Raw genomic sequence first — 17,141 nt, 5'->3', positions numbered from 1 at the left:
TGTGCCCTGTGATGGGCTGGCCCCCCATCCTGGGTTGTTCCCTGCCTCGTGCCTATTGCTTTCGGGATAGGCTCCGGACCCCCTGCGACCCAATAGGATAAGCAGTTTGGAAAATGGATGGATGGATGATTAAGTTGTTGTTACATGCACAACAAACCATTTTAGAAAGAACTTGGGAGTAGAAATGTCTGAAGAGCTAAAAACTGAGGCACTGTCCCACACTCATCTTTCTTTAATAAATACTTGTCAAAGGCTAATATTGTCATACCCGGCTCGTCCGCTCCTCGTGTGTGCCACGCCCCCCTGATTATCCACGTGTGCTTCCCTGATCGTACCCAGCTGTCTTGTTACTTTGATTGATCCTGTCCTTTTAAGGCCATGTCTTGCCTGAGTCCTTCGTCCATCATTGATGTTTGTCGATGTCAGTACCTGCCCGTGTTCCGTCCTGCCCTTGCCCGCAAATAAATCCCCGTTTTCCCCGATTTTCGCCTGCCTGCCTTCTCCTTGCCTGCCTGTTCACCTCTTCCCACATCGTGAGAAATATAATTTTTTAAATTGCAAAAACTCCACTATTATTAATCTAAATAATTTGTACCCATCTACATCTGCATTTAAACAATTCTCAGTTGGTAAGCGGCCCAAAGTATGACAAGACAATATCCCCCACACCATTACACTACCACCAGCAGCCTGAATTGTTGATAAAAGGCAGGATGGATCCATGCTTTTGATGTTTACACCAAATTCTGATCCTACTCATCTATCCAAGTAATATTTTTACAATCTTCCATTGTCCAATTTTGGTGTATCAGTGCCCACTGCATCCTGAGCATCCTGTTGTTAGCTGACAGGAGTGGCACCCAGTGTGGTCTGGATGTTCTTCTCTGACCTCAAGGAGTGAAGGAATTTTCATCCAGAGAACCCCTATTCACTGGATGTTTTTTTTTTTTTTTGCCCAAGCTCTGTAAACCCTAGAAATGGTAATGTGTGAAAATCCCAGACCAGATCAGCAGTTTCTGAAATACTCTTACCAGCCTATATGGCACTAACAATCATGTAACGTTCAAAGTCACTTAAATCACCTTCCTTCCTCATTCAAGTTCAGTAATAGCATTTGTTGCAAGTGAGCATGACTATTTGTAAATGGACCTATAGACAGTAACTGCATGCCACCTCATGGAAAGTGAAAATAAAGCACTGGTCATACCTTTAATTGTAAGATTTCAGTCTCAGCATCTGATCCTTTATCACCAATGCTTTTTTAGAAGCATTCTGTGGGGGATTTTGCCTATGACTATCAAGCATTGTGTTTGAAATGAAAAGTTTATTTGCCAGAAGCTGAGGTGGTCTGAAGTATTCTTAATAGCTGTAAGCCCTCCTTGGCAGGGAAGTCAGACAATCATACCATGGATTGGACACGCCAAGCCACCTACAAAGGAGAATGATGGTGTCATATCACATGACCTGGCCACCTGACATTTAAGGTATCCAAATGTTATAATTATACATTGTTTGAACAGTTCAGGCAGTGGTGAAATTAATATATCAATTTCTTGCAGTTAAGGTAACAAGCTTACACTAAGTACAAGATTACGAAACTTCTGCATTACTACTGTTCTGCGAACATCTGTTTAGGTCAGCAGCACAATGAGTTAACACTAATGGCACGTTAGCAAAAACACAGGGCTGCATATGCTGAATTCTGAATACAATGTCTTGCTTGGCGGTTAAAGGGTGTTTGATGTTCATTGGTGTGGGAAACACTGGTTCTAGTGTTAAACCACTACCGAAAAGACTACAAAAGCTGCGGCAGTAAAAACAGAAGCGCCTCTTCCGTAACTTTCCGTTTTGGCTATCGGTCCAGGTCCGTATAGGACAGCTTCTGGGTCCGGACCCAGACCGCGGTCCGCCTGTTAGTAACCTCTGGTATAAAGCCTTATGGACTGCTTATTGCCCTTTGTAATATTAATAAAATATGACATAAATATGTAACTGTGTGCAAGGGTGCCCTGTGATGGCCTGGCTTCCTGTTCAGGATCGCTGCTGCCTTGTGCATTGTGCATTCTAGCAAAGGCCCTGGGTGTCCCTGCACTGGAGAAGCAGTTATGGAAGGTTGATGGATGTATTAGTGGGAAATTACATTTGAAGCTTTTCTGGCAAATACATAAATGGGTTTTCATATTCAAGAAGCATTGGATCCTATATACCTGCAGCTTTTCAGGTGGGAAGGAAGAAAAGATACAATATCAAATACATAAACTCTTTTAGATTCAATAATTGTTTATTAGCTGTCAAACCTGGAGATACAGCATCCACTCTGAGATCTATGCGCAAATAAATCAGATTTTCATTCATTTATTATTAATATTTGCTAATTATTTCCATATCCATTTTAAAATTGAAAATACATTCAAAAGAAATGATCTTAGCAGCTACCTCCCACAAAGAATGGCTAGGATTTGGAAAACAATACGAAGAACAACTTAATCATGTCACCAATTGTCCACCAAATAAGAGATTCAAACATACTTCATTAATCCCAGTACATAGTGTCCTCCACAATATATTTAGTTATTTAGTTATTTCACATTTAGCTATAAGGAGACATGAGGTGCCCAGTTTCATTCTTGCACTGATACTGGGAATGTCCAGATATTTTAAAGAAAGTTTTAAAAGGATACCTTATTTTTTACGTCATTAAAAAAAAAAAAAAACTTGTAGTACATATTTAAATACAATTTGGAGAAAACACAAAAAGCATGTTCTTAGGCTACAAATGGAGATCTGCGTAAACATGGGGTGAACATACAAACTCCACACACACAGGATCTTGGCAGGAATCTGGCCCGTAACCTTCTAGGGGGTGAGGCCACAACGCTACCCAGTGAGCCACAGTGCCATCTATAGCAGGCACCTGTACTTAATTACCTAGATGTACACACCCAATAAATAAAAGAATTTTCGAGGAATATTAAAAAGGAAAGTAGAGGCTCAACATCAGCCTGATGGAGACAATCATGTCGCCTACGCTACATTAGAAGTTCTCTCTCCCGATGCGGTCCTGGTCCATTTTGGACTTGGCCTTCTTCTTCAGCAGGAGGATGTGTTCGGCAAACTCCCGTAGTGCGCCCTTTCCTGCGGAGCTGCGGCAAGCATACTTGGCAGCATTGACGGCCACTGGCGGAGCATCCTTAGGCACGCCGCTGAGCCCGCACAGGTTCAGACAGTCCACATCTGGCTCATCATTGCCTGGATGGAGGATGTCAAAATTGAACAGTTAGGTGAGGCTGGCTACACTTTTCTCCAAGCAAGGATACTATGAAAAGAGACTGGGTCATGCCTGGGTGCTGGTCATACCAGTGAAACCTTATACCTTTGGTCATACCTTTAATTGTAAGATTTCAGTCTCATAATTTCATAGGTGCTATGTTTCACTGAAGCTGAATGATGTATTTCAGACCATCTTTTGACAAAACACAAAATTTTAAAGCCACCAAAATGCACTAATTAAGGTTGAGGTGATTCACCACAAGCTATTTTACATTGGCAAACATTTCTCTCAAGGATAAATTAAATTTATTCATCTCTAATTTCTTCTTTATTTTTTTTATCCTATGAGTTACACCTGTATACAAACTAGGACTGCATGATTCTGGGTAAAATAAATCTTTGTTATGATAATCCTTATGAAGACAGAACATACAACATGATCATCACTGAACTCGTACGGTTACATCAACTTTGCAGAAACAAGAGGATTTTAACAATGCATTTTCAACTGCAAAAAAATACAAAAACTTAAACCTTGTCTGGTCTTAACACCCAATAGTAAAATGTTTTTAATACAATTTTTTTTAATACATAGACATAGAAAATGACTGTGTCTAACCGCTTTCAAGTGCTTACAGCTTTAGAGCCGAAAGAGACTGGGGAGGCAGCTGGGCCCTTGGACACCAAGGAGCTGCCTACCCCCAGGAGGAAGGAGGTTGTGGTAGTAGGGGATTCAATTATTAGAGGTGTAGAGGTGCACCCGTGATAGAGGGTCCTTTATAGTGTCTTGCCTGCCTGTTGCCCAGGTAGGGGACCTTCCGAATTGTGTGGAGAGGCTTTTGGCCGCAGCCGTGGTGGATCCAGTGGTCATGGTGCATGTTGGCACCAATGACAAAGGAAAGGGCAGGTGGCCTGTTCTGCAGGAAAAATTTATAGAAGTCGCGGATAAGCTTAGAAGAAGAACTTCCATGGTGGTATTCTCTGGAATATGTCCCATGCCAGGTACAAGCCAGGCTAAGTTAGCTGAGATAAGGAGATTAAACGCGTGGCTAAAAGGGTGGTGTGGGAAAGAGGGGTGTAGATTTATGGGGTACCGGAAGCCCTTCTGGAACAGGTGGGATCTGTTCAAGCCGGATGGGTTAGATAGACAGAATCTTTATCGTCATTAGACCAAGTACGGTAAAATTGGATTTTTTTTACAGCAGTGATCATCACAACTGAAAGCTCCCTTGGAAGGCAAAAGGGGCCTGCACTTAGCCGACAGAAACTCTAAATCAGGAGAACAACGGAGTATCAATGATTTGGTTGTTTGTGCACCAGCTCTTATGCACATAAATGCATAGTCCTCCTCCTTTCTGCTTACCGGAGTCTTTGTTTCTTTCCCAATGAAAAGACATACTTCCTGTTAGTTCATTGGCCTTATCCGGGATTTGTGGATGTAGTCACATCTCCATAATCATCAAAACGCAACAATCTTCTTGATGTATTTATCAGACGCGATATTAATATTCAATTGGTCTACCTTGTTGACAGTAGATGGTGTTTGGCGTTGGTGAGTAACATACTGGGTAGTGGTGGTTTATGAGGTTGTTTCTTTAACCTATTATGTATCCCGGACCGGCAACTTCACTTCTGCTTCTGATGTCTCGTCTGCCTCCGGCACTTGCAGGTGCCGACAACAATCCACAGAGAACCTGGCACATGGGCTATCTCCTGTTATACTGTAGAAGTCCAAAAATTTCCTCGTAATAGCTTGCTCATGCTGTATTCCAAAAAGTAAAAGGTCTTGACGACTATAAGGCTATGTTCTCACTGCCATGCTGAAGTGACTCAAATCAGATTTTTTGCCTTAATGTGACACAGATCTGATCTTTTCAGGGCTGTGTGGACACGCAAATCTGATCTTTTCAAATCAGATTTGTGTCGCTTTCATATGTGGTACTACATCAGATATGTATCCGATTCGCGGCTATGCAGCCTGAATGTGAACGCTCAGATCAGAATTCATGTGGATTTTTGCTTATACGCATGCGCTGACATCATCAGCCTGCGCCGGCAGGCTCGTACCCACACATCTCTTGGTGCGGCAGTTCCAGCAATAACTACGAAAACAGAAAAAGCTAGTTGCCTGACTTTTTTTCTCCTTTTCGACCTGCTCATGTACAGCTGATTCACTGTTTGTCGTCCTCCAGAGCAAAGTGTGATACATGCGTGAGCTACTAACACCTCCATTTTTAATGCCATTAGTTGTCCCACAGATATGATGTTTTTTGTTGTTGGTAACGCAGTTGACCAGTGTAAAAACATATCATTGTATGCATGTGTGACGATTTGGAGGACCAATGCGTTCACATCACAGTCAGATTCAGGTCACCTGTAGTTATGAATGTGAACCGTCAAGATAGACAAATTCGATCTGAGCAAAAAAATCGGAATTGAACGATGTGGCTGGCAGTGTGAACATAGCCTAAGATGGATGCACGCAGTTAAAAATAATATTGATACTTATGCTTAAAAAAATTAAAGTCACTCTTAAAACACTGAAAGGGAGAGACTTGGGCCTCTGCGACTATGCACGCCACCAAAACTTTAGTCTGCATCTGAACCAGAGGGGAACCAGTGTATTGGGGAGGTGTATGTGTAGAGTGGTTGAGGAATGTTTAAAGTAGGGACTGGGGGGGGGCAGGAAAGTTAGTTAAGAATATAGGTGGGAGGAGATGGAGAGCCCCAATTAATATTGAAAGTGGGCACTGTACAAGGCCTACCCTTTGCGGTTTGTACTTAAACGCTAGGAGTATTGCAAACAAAAATCATAATTTAGAGGCTTTAATTTCATCAGACTCTTACGACATTATAGGAAAAACAGAAACAGGATAGGCAGGAAGGGAGATGGTGTTGCAGTATACGTAAAAGAAAACTTGCAGGCAAGGGAGCTCAATGATAAAAATAAAAAGTACAGAAGCCATATGGGTAAAACTACAACCCCAAATCAGAAAAAGTTGGGACAGGGTGGAAAAAAAATAAAGCAGTAACTAAATCTAAGAAACTGCAACCAAGGTGGTTTACTACAGAAATTAAGAATAAAGTCAGGAGGGAAAGGGCTCTGTTCCACAAATAAAAAATAACTAATGATTTCAAAATAAAGTAGGAGTATTTAAGTCTACAGGTTGAGTTAAAAAATACCATTAGACTCGCTAAGTAGAATGTAGAAAGGAAGATTGCACTGGAGGCTAAGGATGAGACTAAAAAAGTGTCCTCCAATATTTTAACTCCAAAAGAGCTCTAAAAACTGAATTCAGTAATTTCCAGGATACTAAGGGCCTCACAAATGAAAATGATATTATTTTACACACGTGTTCACAGTAGAGAACACAAGTACCTTACCACCATACAGCGTCGTCTATGACCAATATATGTATCACTGACTGGTGTGGCACAAAGCCTAGCTAAGCTCAAAATAAATAAATCACAGGGCCCTGATGGCATCTTACCTATAGTTTTAAAAGAGATGAGGGATATTATTAGCCAACCTTTAACTGTTCAGAAATCCTTATCTGCTGGTGTGGTACCTTCTGATTGGAAGCGTGCTAATATAACACCCATATTCAAAAAAGGGGATAGAAGTAATCCAGAAAACTGTAGGCCGATCAGTTTATGTTACATAACTGGAAAGTAATGGAAGCTATAATCCAAGTTAAAATGGTAGATAACCTGGATTCAAATAACATTATGAGGGATAGCCAACACGGATTTAGGAGAGGTAGATCCTGTTTAACTAATGTACTTGAGTTCTTTGAGGAAACTACAAGAGAAATTCATCGCAAAAAGGCCTACGATGTGAGATACTTAGATTTCCAGAAGGCATTTGATGTCCCCCAGAAATGGCTTTTGCTTAAGGTCAAAGCTGCAGGGATTTTAGGAACTGTAGCAGCTTGAATCGAAAACTGGTTAACAGACAGGAAGCAGTGAGTAGGTATTAGAGTCACAATATCACAGTGGGCCTGTGTTCGTAATGGGGTAACACAGGGTTCAATTTTAGGACCAATATTGTTCCTAATTTACATTAATGATATTGACACCAATACATACAGTAAGCTGGTTAAATTTGCAGATGCCACCAAGGTGGGTGGTGTAATTGATACTGAACTAGCAGTACAGAGGCTACAACGGGATCTTCATTTAATTAGTGACTAGGCTCGGCTGGGACCTGGCAGATGAAATTTAACACAGATAAATGTAGGGAGCAGAAATATGAAGTACAGATATTTTAAGGGTTCCACTGAAATAAAGGTAGCTGATTATGAAAAAGACCATGGTGTGTATGTTGACGGTTCCATGTCACACTCTCGCCAGTTGGGGGAAGCAATGAAAAAGGCCAATAGTATGTTGGGTTACATCTCTAGGTGTGTGGAGTTTAAGTCAAGGGAGGTGATGCTAAGATTATACAATTTCTATACAATTCCTTGGTAAGACCCCACCTAGAATATTATGTGCAGGTTTGGTCACCATACCTTAAAAAGGACATTGCTGCTTTGGAAAGAGTACAACATAGGAGTACAAGAATGATTCCTAGTCTTAGAGGAATGTCTTATGAGGAGAAGTTAGCTGAGCTCAATCTGTTTAGCCTCAAGCATAACAGACTAAGGGGGGACATGATCCAGGTATACAAGATTCTAACATGTTTGGATGCTGTTCAGCCAAATGGCTACTTCAATATAAGTTTAAATACTAGAGCTTGTGGCCATACATTGAAATTAGTGGGAGAACATTTTAAAATGAATTTGAGAAAGCACTTCTTTACACAGCATGTAGTTAGCGTATGGAATGCTCCTCCTGTTAGTGTAGTGCAAGCAAAAACCCTGGATTCCTTTAAATCAGGGCTAGATAAGATTTTAACAACTCTGAGCTATTAGTTAAGTTCTCCCCAAACAAGCTTGATGGGCTCAATGGTGCCTCCCCTCGTTTTGTAAATTTCTTATGTTCTTATGTTCAAATTTCTTGTGTTAATCCAAAAATAACACAGATGTTTTTCAGTATGAGGACAACACTATTGTTCAAACTGAGGTTGGAAAGATTTCCTTCCTCTTCCTCACTGTCATGGCAGGGTATTCAAGCCCAAATAATTTTCTTCTTGTTTTCAACTTCATTGTTTTCTTTTACCTTGTTGCACAAATTAGATTTGTTTTCATATCTGAGACTGCATAGGGGTATGAATCAAGACTGCAATTAAAAAACGATTAATTGTGTCCCTAATACATTCTATAATCTAAAGAAAATATGCAATTAGTATAATAAATTGTAGGTATACTGGGACCATATACTATTCACTATGCTGAAAAAATATACAGTGGATAGAAGGATGGATTTACAGGCCTCTGAAATGTTCTCACCTAGATATGCCACTTCCTTCCATTCCAGTCCTTTCTGCTCCATGATCATCTTCACCTTTGAGTGCTTGTCCTGCACATCCAGCCATAACTCACAGCCTATCTTCTGGGACAATTTGTCTTCCAGGGCTCTGGGGATTGGACAATCCCTTGAGGAGAGGAGGATCACCTGCAGAGATGCCACCAGGGACATGCACTGTCACTTTGGTTCAAGTGACTGGGGAAGAATGATCTGTAACAGTGACTGCTAAAGTCAGGGGGGTCAGCAGAATACTGTACTAAAATAAATGTAATAAACAAAAAATACATAAAGAAATTTAATGTAGAAGTCTGCCGCGGTCTCATGTTGCTGGGAATAGCCTTCAGCTCAAGATGTGGTTGAAATACAGATGAATGGAAGATGAATGAGAGACTTTACAGGGAAAAGCTTTGCCAAAGTACCTCCACTCCCTCCCGCTGGAGCATGCCGATGCCAACCACATCCTGGCAGTTGATAGACACCATCTCCTCGCCTGCAGCAGACATGTATATCTGACCATCTGTCAGGCATCCAGAGATGTTGCACAGCAGTAGCTTTACCACCTCCAGTTTATCCATCCCAAAGTAACCATACCTGCAGGGTTGTATCACACAGCCACTATCATCCAACAGCGTAGAAATCAGTGCACTGATTTAGTCCTAGACCCAATATGATCTTCTGTGGAACTCCAGAAGAATTTGGATTGTAGTAATTGATCCACAAATTTGATCACTACTGTTCCCAATATAGACATCCACACATGAAAAACACATATCATTCAAATTAAAAACATATCCTGGGGATCAAAAAAGTACCACTCTGCTTAAATACTACTACAAACCAGTTGATTCCATTTTACCTCATTATTCAATAAACACCAAGCTTTTAGTTGTTCTACCTCAGAACTCTTTGCTCAGCAACGGGCCAATCGATGTCCACATCAATATCCACACTGTACTCAGGGAGCATTTCAAAGTAGGCCATCTTTCCACCCTGAAAAGAGAGAGAGATCCACCTCTTAGGGGGCTTTCACATGATCAGAGCGTTGTGCCAAGCCCAGTGTGAGCGCTGTCATTGTACATGAGCAGCATTGCTGACAAGTACCATAGATCCAAGAACTGAGATCTCATCATAAGGCACTCAACTCTGATGATCTTACTTTTTGGCTGTATATATTATTTATTATTAATTAGTAGATACTTATTGTAGTAATGTTTTTTTAGGTAATAATTACCACATTAGGAACAGTAGATATAGTGTGTCACTGGTGATAAACAACGATGTAACTAATCTTGTGCAAACCTCCCACTTCAAACATTTTAGCAATTTACAAACAGGCATCCGCGCCTGACTGCTGACATTTTGCCAAGCGCATGCCTTTGTTCGTAGATTATGGAACAATTTTAAAGTTGCATTACAAATCACAGAAAAATGCTCCATACAAGCTATGAGTTTTGCCACATACAACCATTTTCTTCTTGGCTGTGCACCGGAGAGCTCAGTTGCCGGTGGGTTGGTTTAACTTTGTACACTTTTCCACTGCACCGGGTACCAAACTTCCAAAAAGTATGGTACTTCTTTGTGTTGGTTTTCCACAGGTGTAAAAACTGGTCCTGCTGCTGAATGACATCACAATGCGAAGCAGGGTATTTAATACTGAATTCCAAAAATTTTATAGTATGTTATAGGACTGGGCGAAGTGCAATATAAATATCTTTTTACATCGATACCTAATGTCTAGACATTATAGCACAGGGCAGTTTAAGTTTCATAAAAACATTTTTTACTTTGTCATAAGAAACCAAACTTAGCAAGCATTGCAACTGTAATGTTTGTTCCTTTTAGAGATTATCTAATATGTTCAAAAAAATCAGTTTCAAGTTTACAGCCACTGCTTCTGCCTGAGCTCTGCATGTGCTCTCTGAGCCAGTCATAATCATTTTCATCCTTGCTGTTTATATCACTAGACGGGTTTGTGAGGAATGTATTTATTTTGAACTCCTTTTTGCTTCATAAATATCCCAATATTTTGCAGCATTAATATATTATAGAAAATACTTTTTTTTCTTGTTATACCATCCAAATCATCATCTGGTTCTTCCCACCAGATGATGGATCTCTTCATTTCTCCATTTGTCCACACATATACTATTATTACTTATTTATTGATTTTTAAAAACTGGTTTATCGTTTTCTTTTGTAACTTTTCTCCAAGACAGCGGTTGTATTGTGCTTCAAGGGCAGGCTACATGTATAACCAATCAATAATGAGCATGTTTGCAAGTCCCCCCAAAGTACTGAAGTACCAAAAAAGTACCCCCGTTGCTTTGGTAATATGGGTACTAGAACTTTTTGTTTTTTACTAGTACTCAACTGTATGTCAACTGAAAGGGGAAGGTACCGAAAGCACAGCACCAAAAGTACGGTACCCGGTACAGTGAAAAAGTTCCCTATTAGCGCAATGCTTAAATGAAAAATCTGAACATTACGCATCACTTAAGGTGGAGTGACAGTCCTCAGGTTGAGTCAATGGTTAACTCCCCATAGACAGTAATGCAATGCCCAACTTATCTCATTAGTTGATGCTTACCATGTGAAAACCCCGTCAGTCGGGTAGAGTAATTGGCAGTGAAAGGAATGAACGCTGTTGAGAGCTGGATGGGTCACGAAGGACCAAGGGCGAGATTGGCTGGTCAGAGCAGTGTACATTGTTGCTGCTAATCTCACTGCTCACATTCTGTCATGTTTCATGCTCTGCTAACTTTGCTGTAATTCCCCAGGGTTTCAGGCATGTAACATCTAACCATTTTTCTGATAACATTTGTCATTTTTTCCGTTGCTGATTCTATAGGAATCCATTATCTGCCTGCTTCTGAATACCTCCTACATGCTATTTAAGTGCCACAGAACAAACCAAAACAATAAAAGCTTAAAAGTTGGATGTCAAAATGCAGCAAGGAACCCTTGAGAAATCATGGTCACAGAAATGAGCTGAAGCCCAGGAATCAGGCTTTTACCTGCAAAAGGCCCTTGTCTACCAGTTCACGGGTAGCAAAGTAGAATGACCCATTCTCACAAAGCTCCCCTGCCCAGTCCTGCCTGCGGGGTCGATGAGCTGGGTCGAGGTTTAGTGGCTGTGTGCAGCTGCCTGCTAGAGAAAGTCAAAGAGTAGGAGCACTTTAATGAGGCAAGTTTTATCAGACAACGCCCAACAATAGGGCTTGCAAAAAGCATCCGTACACCCTTCCAGCCAGCTATCCAATTACCCAGCACAGGGTCACAGAGAGTGAGGAACGGACCCTTATACCCCAAGGAGAATAGGGAATAGGGCAGAGGCAGATATGTGTAATATACGTCATTTTCATGTTTTTGTGGGGACTCTCCTTTCCTATGGGCAAAACACTTATCCCATCAATGACATCCTTAACCCCTATCTAGCCCTAACTTTAACCATAAGTAAACAAATGATATACAAAACTTCTGACAATTTTAGTTTTTTGACTGCAGTCACAGATTTTTACAAAATGAGTTTCCCAATATAGGGACCAAAACAACGTCCGCCCAGTCAAAACAACAGGTTTTTTTTTTGCATTGTGGGGACATATGGTTATATGTCCAAAATGTTATATATGCATGTCACACACACTCACAATTTTGAATTACCAGTTTTACTAACTGTTTCGGCTGCTAGAAGAAACCAGAGTGTACACAACACTAGGAGAACCCAAACTGCACCCACAAAAAGAGGGGGGGCAGAATTAGAACCCATACTGCTGGAGAAGAGAGGCAACAGTGCTATGATACCATAGATTTGAAAAAAATGTCAAAATCCACACATACATGTAACAGACAGATAATACAAAGCAACATTGAATGGGACAAATGTGATCATTCATGGCAAATACACACTTGGGATGTAATGATTTAGTAACAGTGAGCCATACCTTCCTTCTTGACTTCCTCCCAGCGAAAGTGATGCCTCCGGACCACAGAGAAGATCGACTCGTAGCCTTGCTTGGTGATCATCTCCAAAGCTTCCTTGAGGTGATAGGGGTGCAAGCAGGGCGAAGTGGCTTGGATGTTGCAGATGACATCCACATCTGAGGAAACAGAGAATCAGGGTTCAGCACCAAATGGTAGGGGAAATCAGATTTCTTGTTCCTTCTCAGGTACCGAGATTAATGTAATTCTTCAAAATGCTAAATGTGTTTTACATTGATCTGCTTGATCCTATTAAGTACACCCCCAGTGGCTTTCTGTTAAAGCTTAATATTAATAAGATAGATCCTTTTTCATTTACATTTATTTTGCAGACGATTTTATTCAAAGTAACGTGTAATTGAGAAGGCAGGTCAGTCAGTTTCTGGGGCAACTGGGGATTAAAGGGGGCCGCATACTTCAAACAAAATCAATGGAATCAATGTTGTTCTAACAATATGGCAGCATATCAAGGTACCGTCTGTGTACAGCTTTTTAGGCAAACTTTTTCATTTTTTGGATCCCACCCAATGTCCACAACTGACTGACATAAAGTGACACCACAGGGTTGGTAAGCAGGACTAATTATGCAGTTACTGAGAGACTTTATACTAAATCGCTGATATCTAAAGTAATATGTGTATTCATGTTGTAAACAGTAAAATATTGTAACCATGTAATATATGCATGTCATTCATGTGTAACTGACTATTTTACGGCCTTCCTTTCAAACTTCAGATTATAGTATATACCAAAGTTTGCTAACCATTTACTTACACAAGCTAAACAAATCTCCCATAATATTCCTGTTCTTCATGATTTACACTAGTTCTCAGTTACTTCCAGAATCCAACACAAAATTATACTTATTACATGCCAATCTCTCCAGAGTTACCCCTCACTATTACAATTTCTTCTTTCCTACACCCCAGCATGTGAATTAAGTCTATCATGCTGTTGTTTCATCGTATTTAATTAAATGTATTGTAAGTGTTCTTAAGTGTGAGAAAGGTGCTACATAAACAAAACTTATTATTATTAGTATTTGTCAAGCAAATGTTGGCTTCCCTGTCTGAGCCACTGCTAGACCAGTAGTGCCTGCAAATAAAAAGAGTAAATTCCATTTTAAAACAGCCATCATCTCCTTTATTAATTGACTCATGTTCTCATCACAATACACAATTTATTTAAGCTGTACTTGTGGGTCTGCTGCATCAAAAAAACTGTGCACTGCCTACTGTTGTGGCATGAAATAGAACAAATAAGGCGTGGTTTTGTGGTTTTGTGATGTCCTGTCCAGACATTCTTGGAAGTATGCGGCCATCTTAAGGGCCTTGCTCAGGCGCTCAAAGGTGACATCTTCCAAGCTCGGGATTTAAACATGTGACGTTCTGATTATTGATACAGGATTCTAACCTGCTGAGCCACATCCCATTAACTTTATGCCTTAAAGTAAAATAAGGTTTTATGTTGAGATCTAATACATTATATTTTTTATTACTGCTCAAACAAACCTAGTGAATGCTTAGAAACAGCTTTTGTTACAAGGACACTTTTGCTTGAATTACACCAACATATCATGTAAACTAGGGCTATTACTATTAATTTGATGATTAATAGAGTAATTGTTTATATATAATATATAAATATACAATATATTACTATATATTGGAACTGGCAACCATCAGAGGATGTACACTCACTCACTCTCTCATATACAGGATCTATTTAGGTACTCCAATTAACTTAAGTTGCATGTTTTTGGAGTGTGGGACAAAAACGGAGAATACAGTGTAAACCCATGAAAAAAATCCAAATATCACAATGTGACATTTTTCCAGTATCACTCAACCCTACTTAATACACAAAATATGTTCACAATAAAGAATACAACTATACACAACTGTCAGATATATTTATGTACTGTATTATATGTAATTTGACATGGCAAAGTGACAGGGCTAGTGCTTGTTTCATCAGCAGTTATCCTACTATACAGGAATTCGCACCGACCACACGACAAACCACAGTGCAATCCCACCCAATGGAAATGAATGTGGCAGATAGACAGGCAAGTGTTATATGGGCATCCCCTTGGCCTGGTCCAGCCGCTCGGGTCCTCAGCAATGAGGATCCTGAGAACTGGATCACCCTCAGGAAATCAAGCCACATGGCCGTAGTGCCATAACTAACAATCCCTCACAATGCAGGTGCCTCATTTGGAACTTAATGAGCAATCGCTCATTCAGCACAAAGTCAAACCAGTGGTACCCAAGGATTCTCTGAAGAGAGACAGTGCTAAAGGAGCCCAGTCTTCGTCTCAAGGTACTGAATAAAAGAAATGTAGAAAGTAAATGAAACTAAATAATTCAAATCACAATGATGACAAAATATGCTAGGCTACTCCAAGAGGCTATCGGGCATATAGTTCATAGTTGTCTATGGCTAACCACACATTACTGGGGGAACAACATCTGCAGGCACAAGACGAATCCTCTTTACAATTCTTGACATTAACTAAAAAATAAACAAAAAATACGCTTGCTACAATATGTAACGGTAAAAATATCAAAAATTTGCAGAACAGCAGAAAAAAAATCAGAGGAATTTATTTCCCATTAAAATTCCAGTTATGTTTCTTGAGTAGAGTGATGGCTCTGAGGCTAGGGATCTCTGCTGGCAATCGGAAGGTTGCTGGTTTGAATCTTGTGAATGTCAGGAGTAATTCTACTCTGTTACGCCCTTCAGAATGGCCCTTAACCTGCAATTGCTTAGTTCTGTGCAAGACAATCTACATCCAGCTCTGCAAGCTGGTCCTTAAACTTTCAGGAAAAATTTTAGGGATTGGTGACAAGCCAACCACTAGTGAAAAAAACACATTATTCCATTCCACTCAAACTAGTGTGCAGCTGAGGTATCACCTGCCACAAGGCTGCACATGGGCTCTTGTCCCTGAGGAGGTTTGTTGTATGGTGGGTGCAGCAACGCATGGTATCAGCACATGCTCCTTACCTCTACGTTTCTTGCATTTATATCTTACCTGGATTCAGCCTGGAAAACTCCTGAATAGTTTCCAGGGAACTTGTGGAGTCTTTGGAAACCTCTGGGCTTCTGCGATGGACTTTTGCGCCCCATGCTTCTGCCACTCTTTCAATTTCATCATGGTCCGTCGAGACCCACACACTGGCACAGACGCACATTTTATGTTATTACGTGATCGATTTATCCATAAAGTGAACTTCACCTTTATGGGTGTGAGATCGCAGTTAAAGATGGAACAACATTTTACAAAATATGCATATATGTTAAGATCTCAAACCTAACGAATTTTGAGTACAGCATGCTTGAGTAAACGAAAGCCTGCGAACTGCTTGTAATATTGCCATTTAGATTACTTTTAGATACGCCAAAGGGACCTTAACTACGCCTTCAATATGAACAGTTGTTCTACGACTGTCAGTAATTACAGCATCTGTTTACGGCAACACCTTTTACATTTTTTTACATTGCGTCGTGCAGTTACCTGTCAAACACCTGGGAATCCCTCGCCGCTCTTAAGACCCATCCGATGAGGGGCACCCCGGCCAGCATCTTAATGTTCTTAAGGGGGATCCCTTTGCTGCCTCCTCTCGCCAGAATTAATGCGGCAATGTGCCCGCCCTTCTTCCTCTTAGCCTGGGAAGCACGGCCATCTGTGGCTTCTTCAGAATTAAGTAGCGAGATCTTACCATTAACTGCCATATCGTTCGTCTTTCGCCTTCGCGTAGACGTGTCACCAGCATTTACGTTCTCGGAATCTTCCATCAGCTTTACCCGCTGCAGTTTTGGACGACAAATACAAACTGTGCGACCTTTTCAACGGCTAACTAGGCGCGTTGTAATACTACGGGTGTGAGCAAACAAACGACTTTCGCGAAAATTAGTACATGGAAGCGGACCCAGGGAAATTAAACTCCACGCAAACACAGTGCATTACCGTATAAAATACTGTGATGCGCAGAATTTTTTACGTGAAGGCAGTCATCACGCCAGTATCTGCATACCTACAAAATATCCTCCGTTTAAAATTTTTGTTTAATTTACAGTATATTGTGTTGTTAATATCAATATTATTGAAACATATTTACTGCATTGTTAGATATTCACAAAATTCGTCCTACTCTATTTGAAAATATACGGCTATTACTGGGAAACACGTTGCCATGGCCAAGACCAAGTGCTGTACATAATTTGCGCCGGTTTTATTTCCCGTCGCTTAAACAGTACACAGTCGTAAACAGTCACAATAATCAATCCAAAAATTTATCTAGCACCGAAGTACACAATTTAGGTACACCCTATCGTCACTGCGTATTACGTAAGAGCTTATTTAAATACACGCATTTTCCGGTCTGCCTCCGGGTGCGTTAAACGGAAGTGTGGATGCCAGAACTGCGATCCTGGACCGATCTGCGAACGCATGCGCACACTGGTTTTCAGTGTACGTC

General features: G+C 40.6%; 1 protein-coding gene across 1 annotated transcript; it reads right to left on the bottom strand.

The window, feature by feature from the left end:
• Positions 1-2,262: 2,262 nt before the first annotated feature.
• Positions 2,263-17,069, bottom strand: cmasa (cytidine monophosphate N-acetylneuraminic acid synthetase a). Its single transcript, XM_049006548.1, has 8 exons — positions 16,178-17,069; positions 15,695-15,837; positions 12,621-12,776; positions 11,694-11,827; positions 9,575-9,669; positions 9,099-9,270; positions 8,661-8,826; positions 2,263-3,249 (listed from the first exon to the last, which is right to left on the bottom strand). The coding sequence occupies exons 1-8, from the start codon at positions 16,456-16,458 to the stop codon at positions 3,035-3,037; spliced, it is 1,362 nt and encodes a 453-aa protein (XP_048862505.1). The 5' UTR covers positions 16,459-17,069; the 3' UTR covers positions 2,263-3,034.
• Positions 17,070-17,141: the final 72 nt, after the last annotated feature.

This window comes from Brienomyrus brachyistius, chromosome 3 (genome assembly GCF_023856365.1).
Source record: "Brienomyrus brachyistius isolate T26 chromosome 3, BBRACH_0.4, whole genome shotgun sequence".
In the NCBI taxonomy this organism is placed as follows: domain Eukaryota; kingdom Metazoa; phylum Chordata; class Actinopteri; order Osteoglossiformes; family Mormyridae; genus Brienomyrus; species Brienomyrus brachyistius.
This window is presented reverse-complemented; position numbering and strand designations above follow the sequence as displayed.

Bases quoted from the DNA above. Each gene is read 5' to 3' on its own strand.
- cmasa (XM_049006548.1), bottom strand. From the start codon at position 16,458: ATGGAAGATTCCGAGAACGTAAATGCTGGTGACACGTCTACGCGAAGG. The intron at 12,777-15,694 runs GTAAGATATAAA...CTGTTTCCTCAG, and splicing joins GTTTTCCAGGCTGAATCCAG to ATGTGGATGTCATCTGCAAC. The intron at 11,828-12,620 runs GTATGGCTCACT...GACTTTCTCTAG, and splicing joins GGAGGAAGTCAAGAAGGAAG to CAGGCAGCTGCACACAGCCA.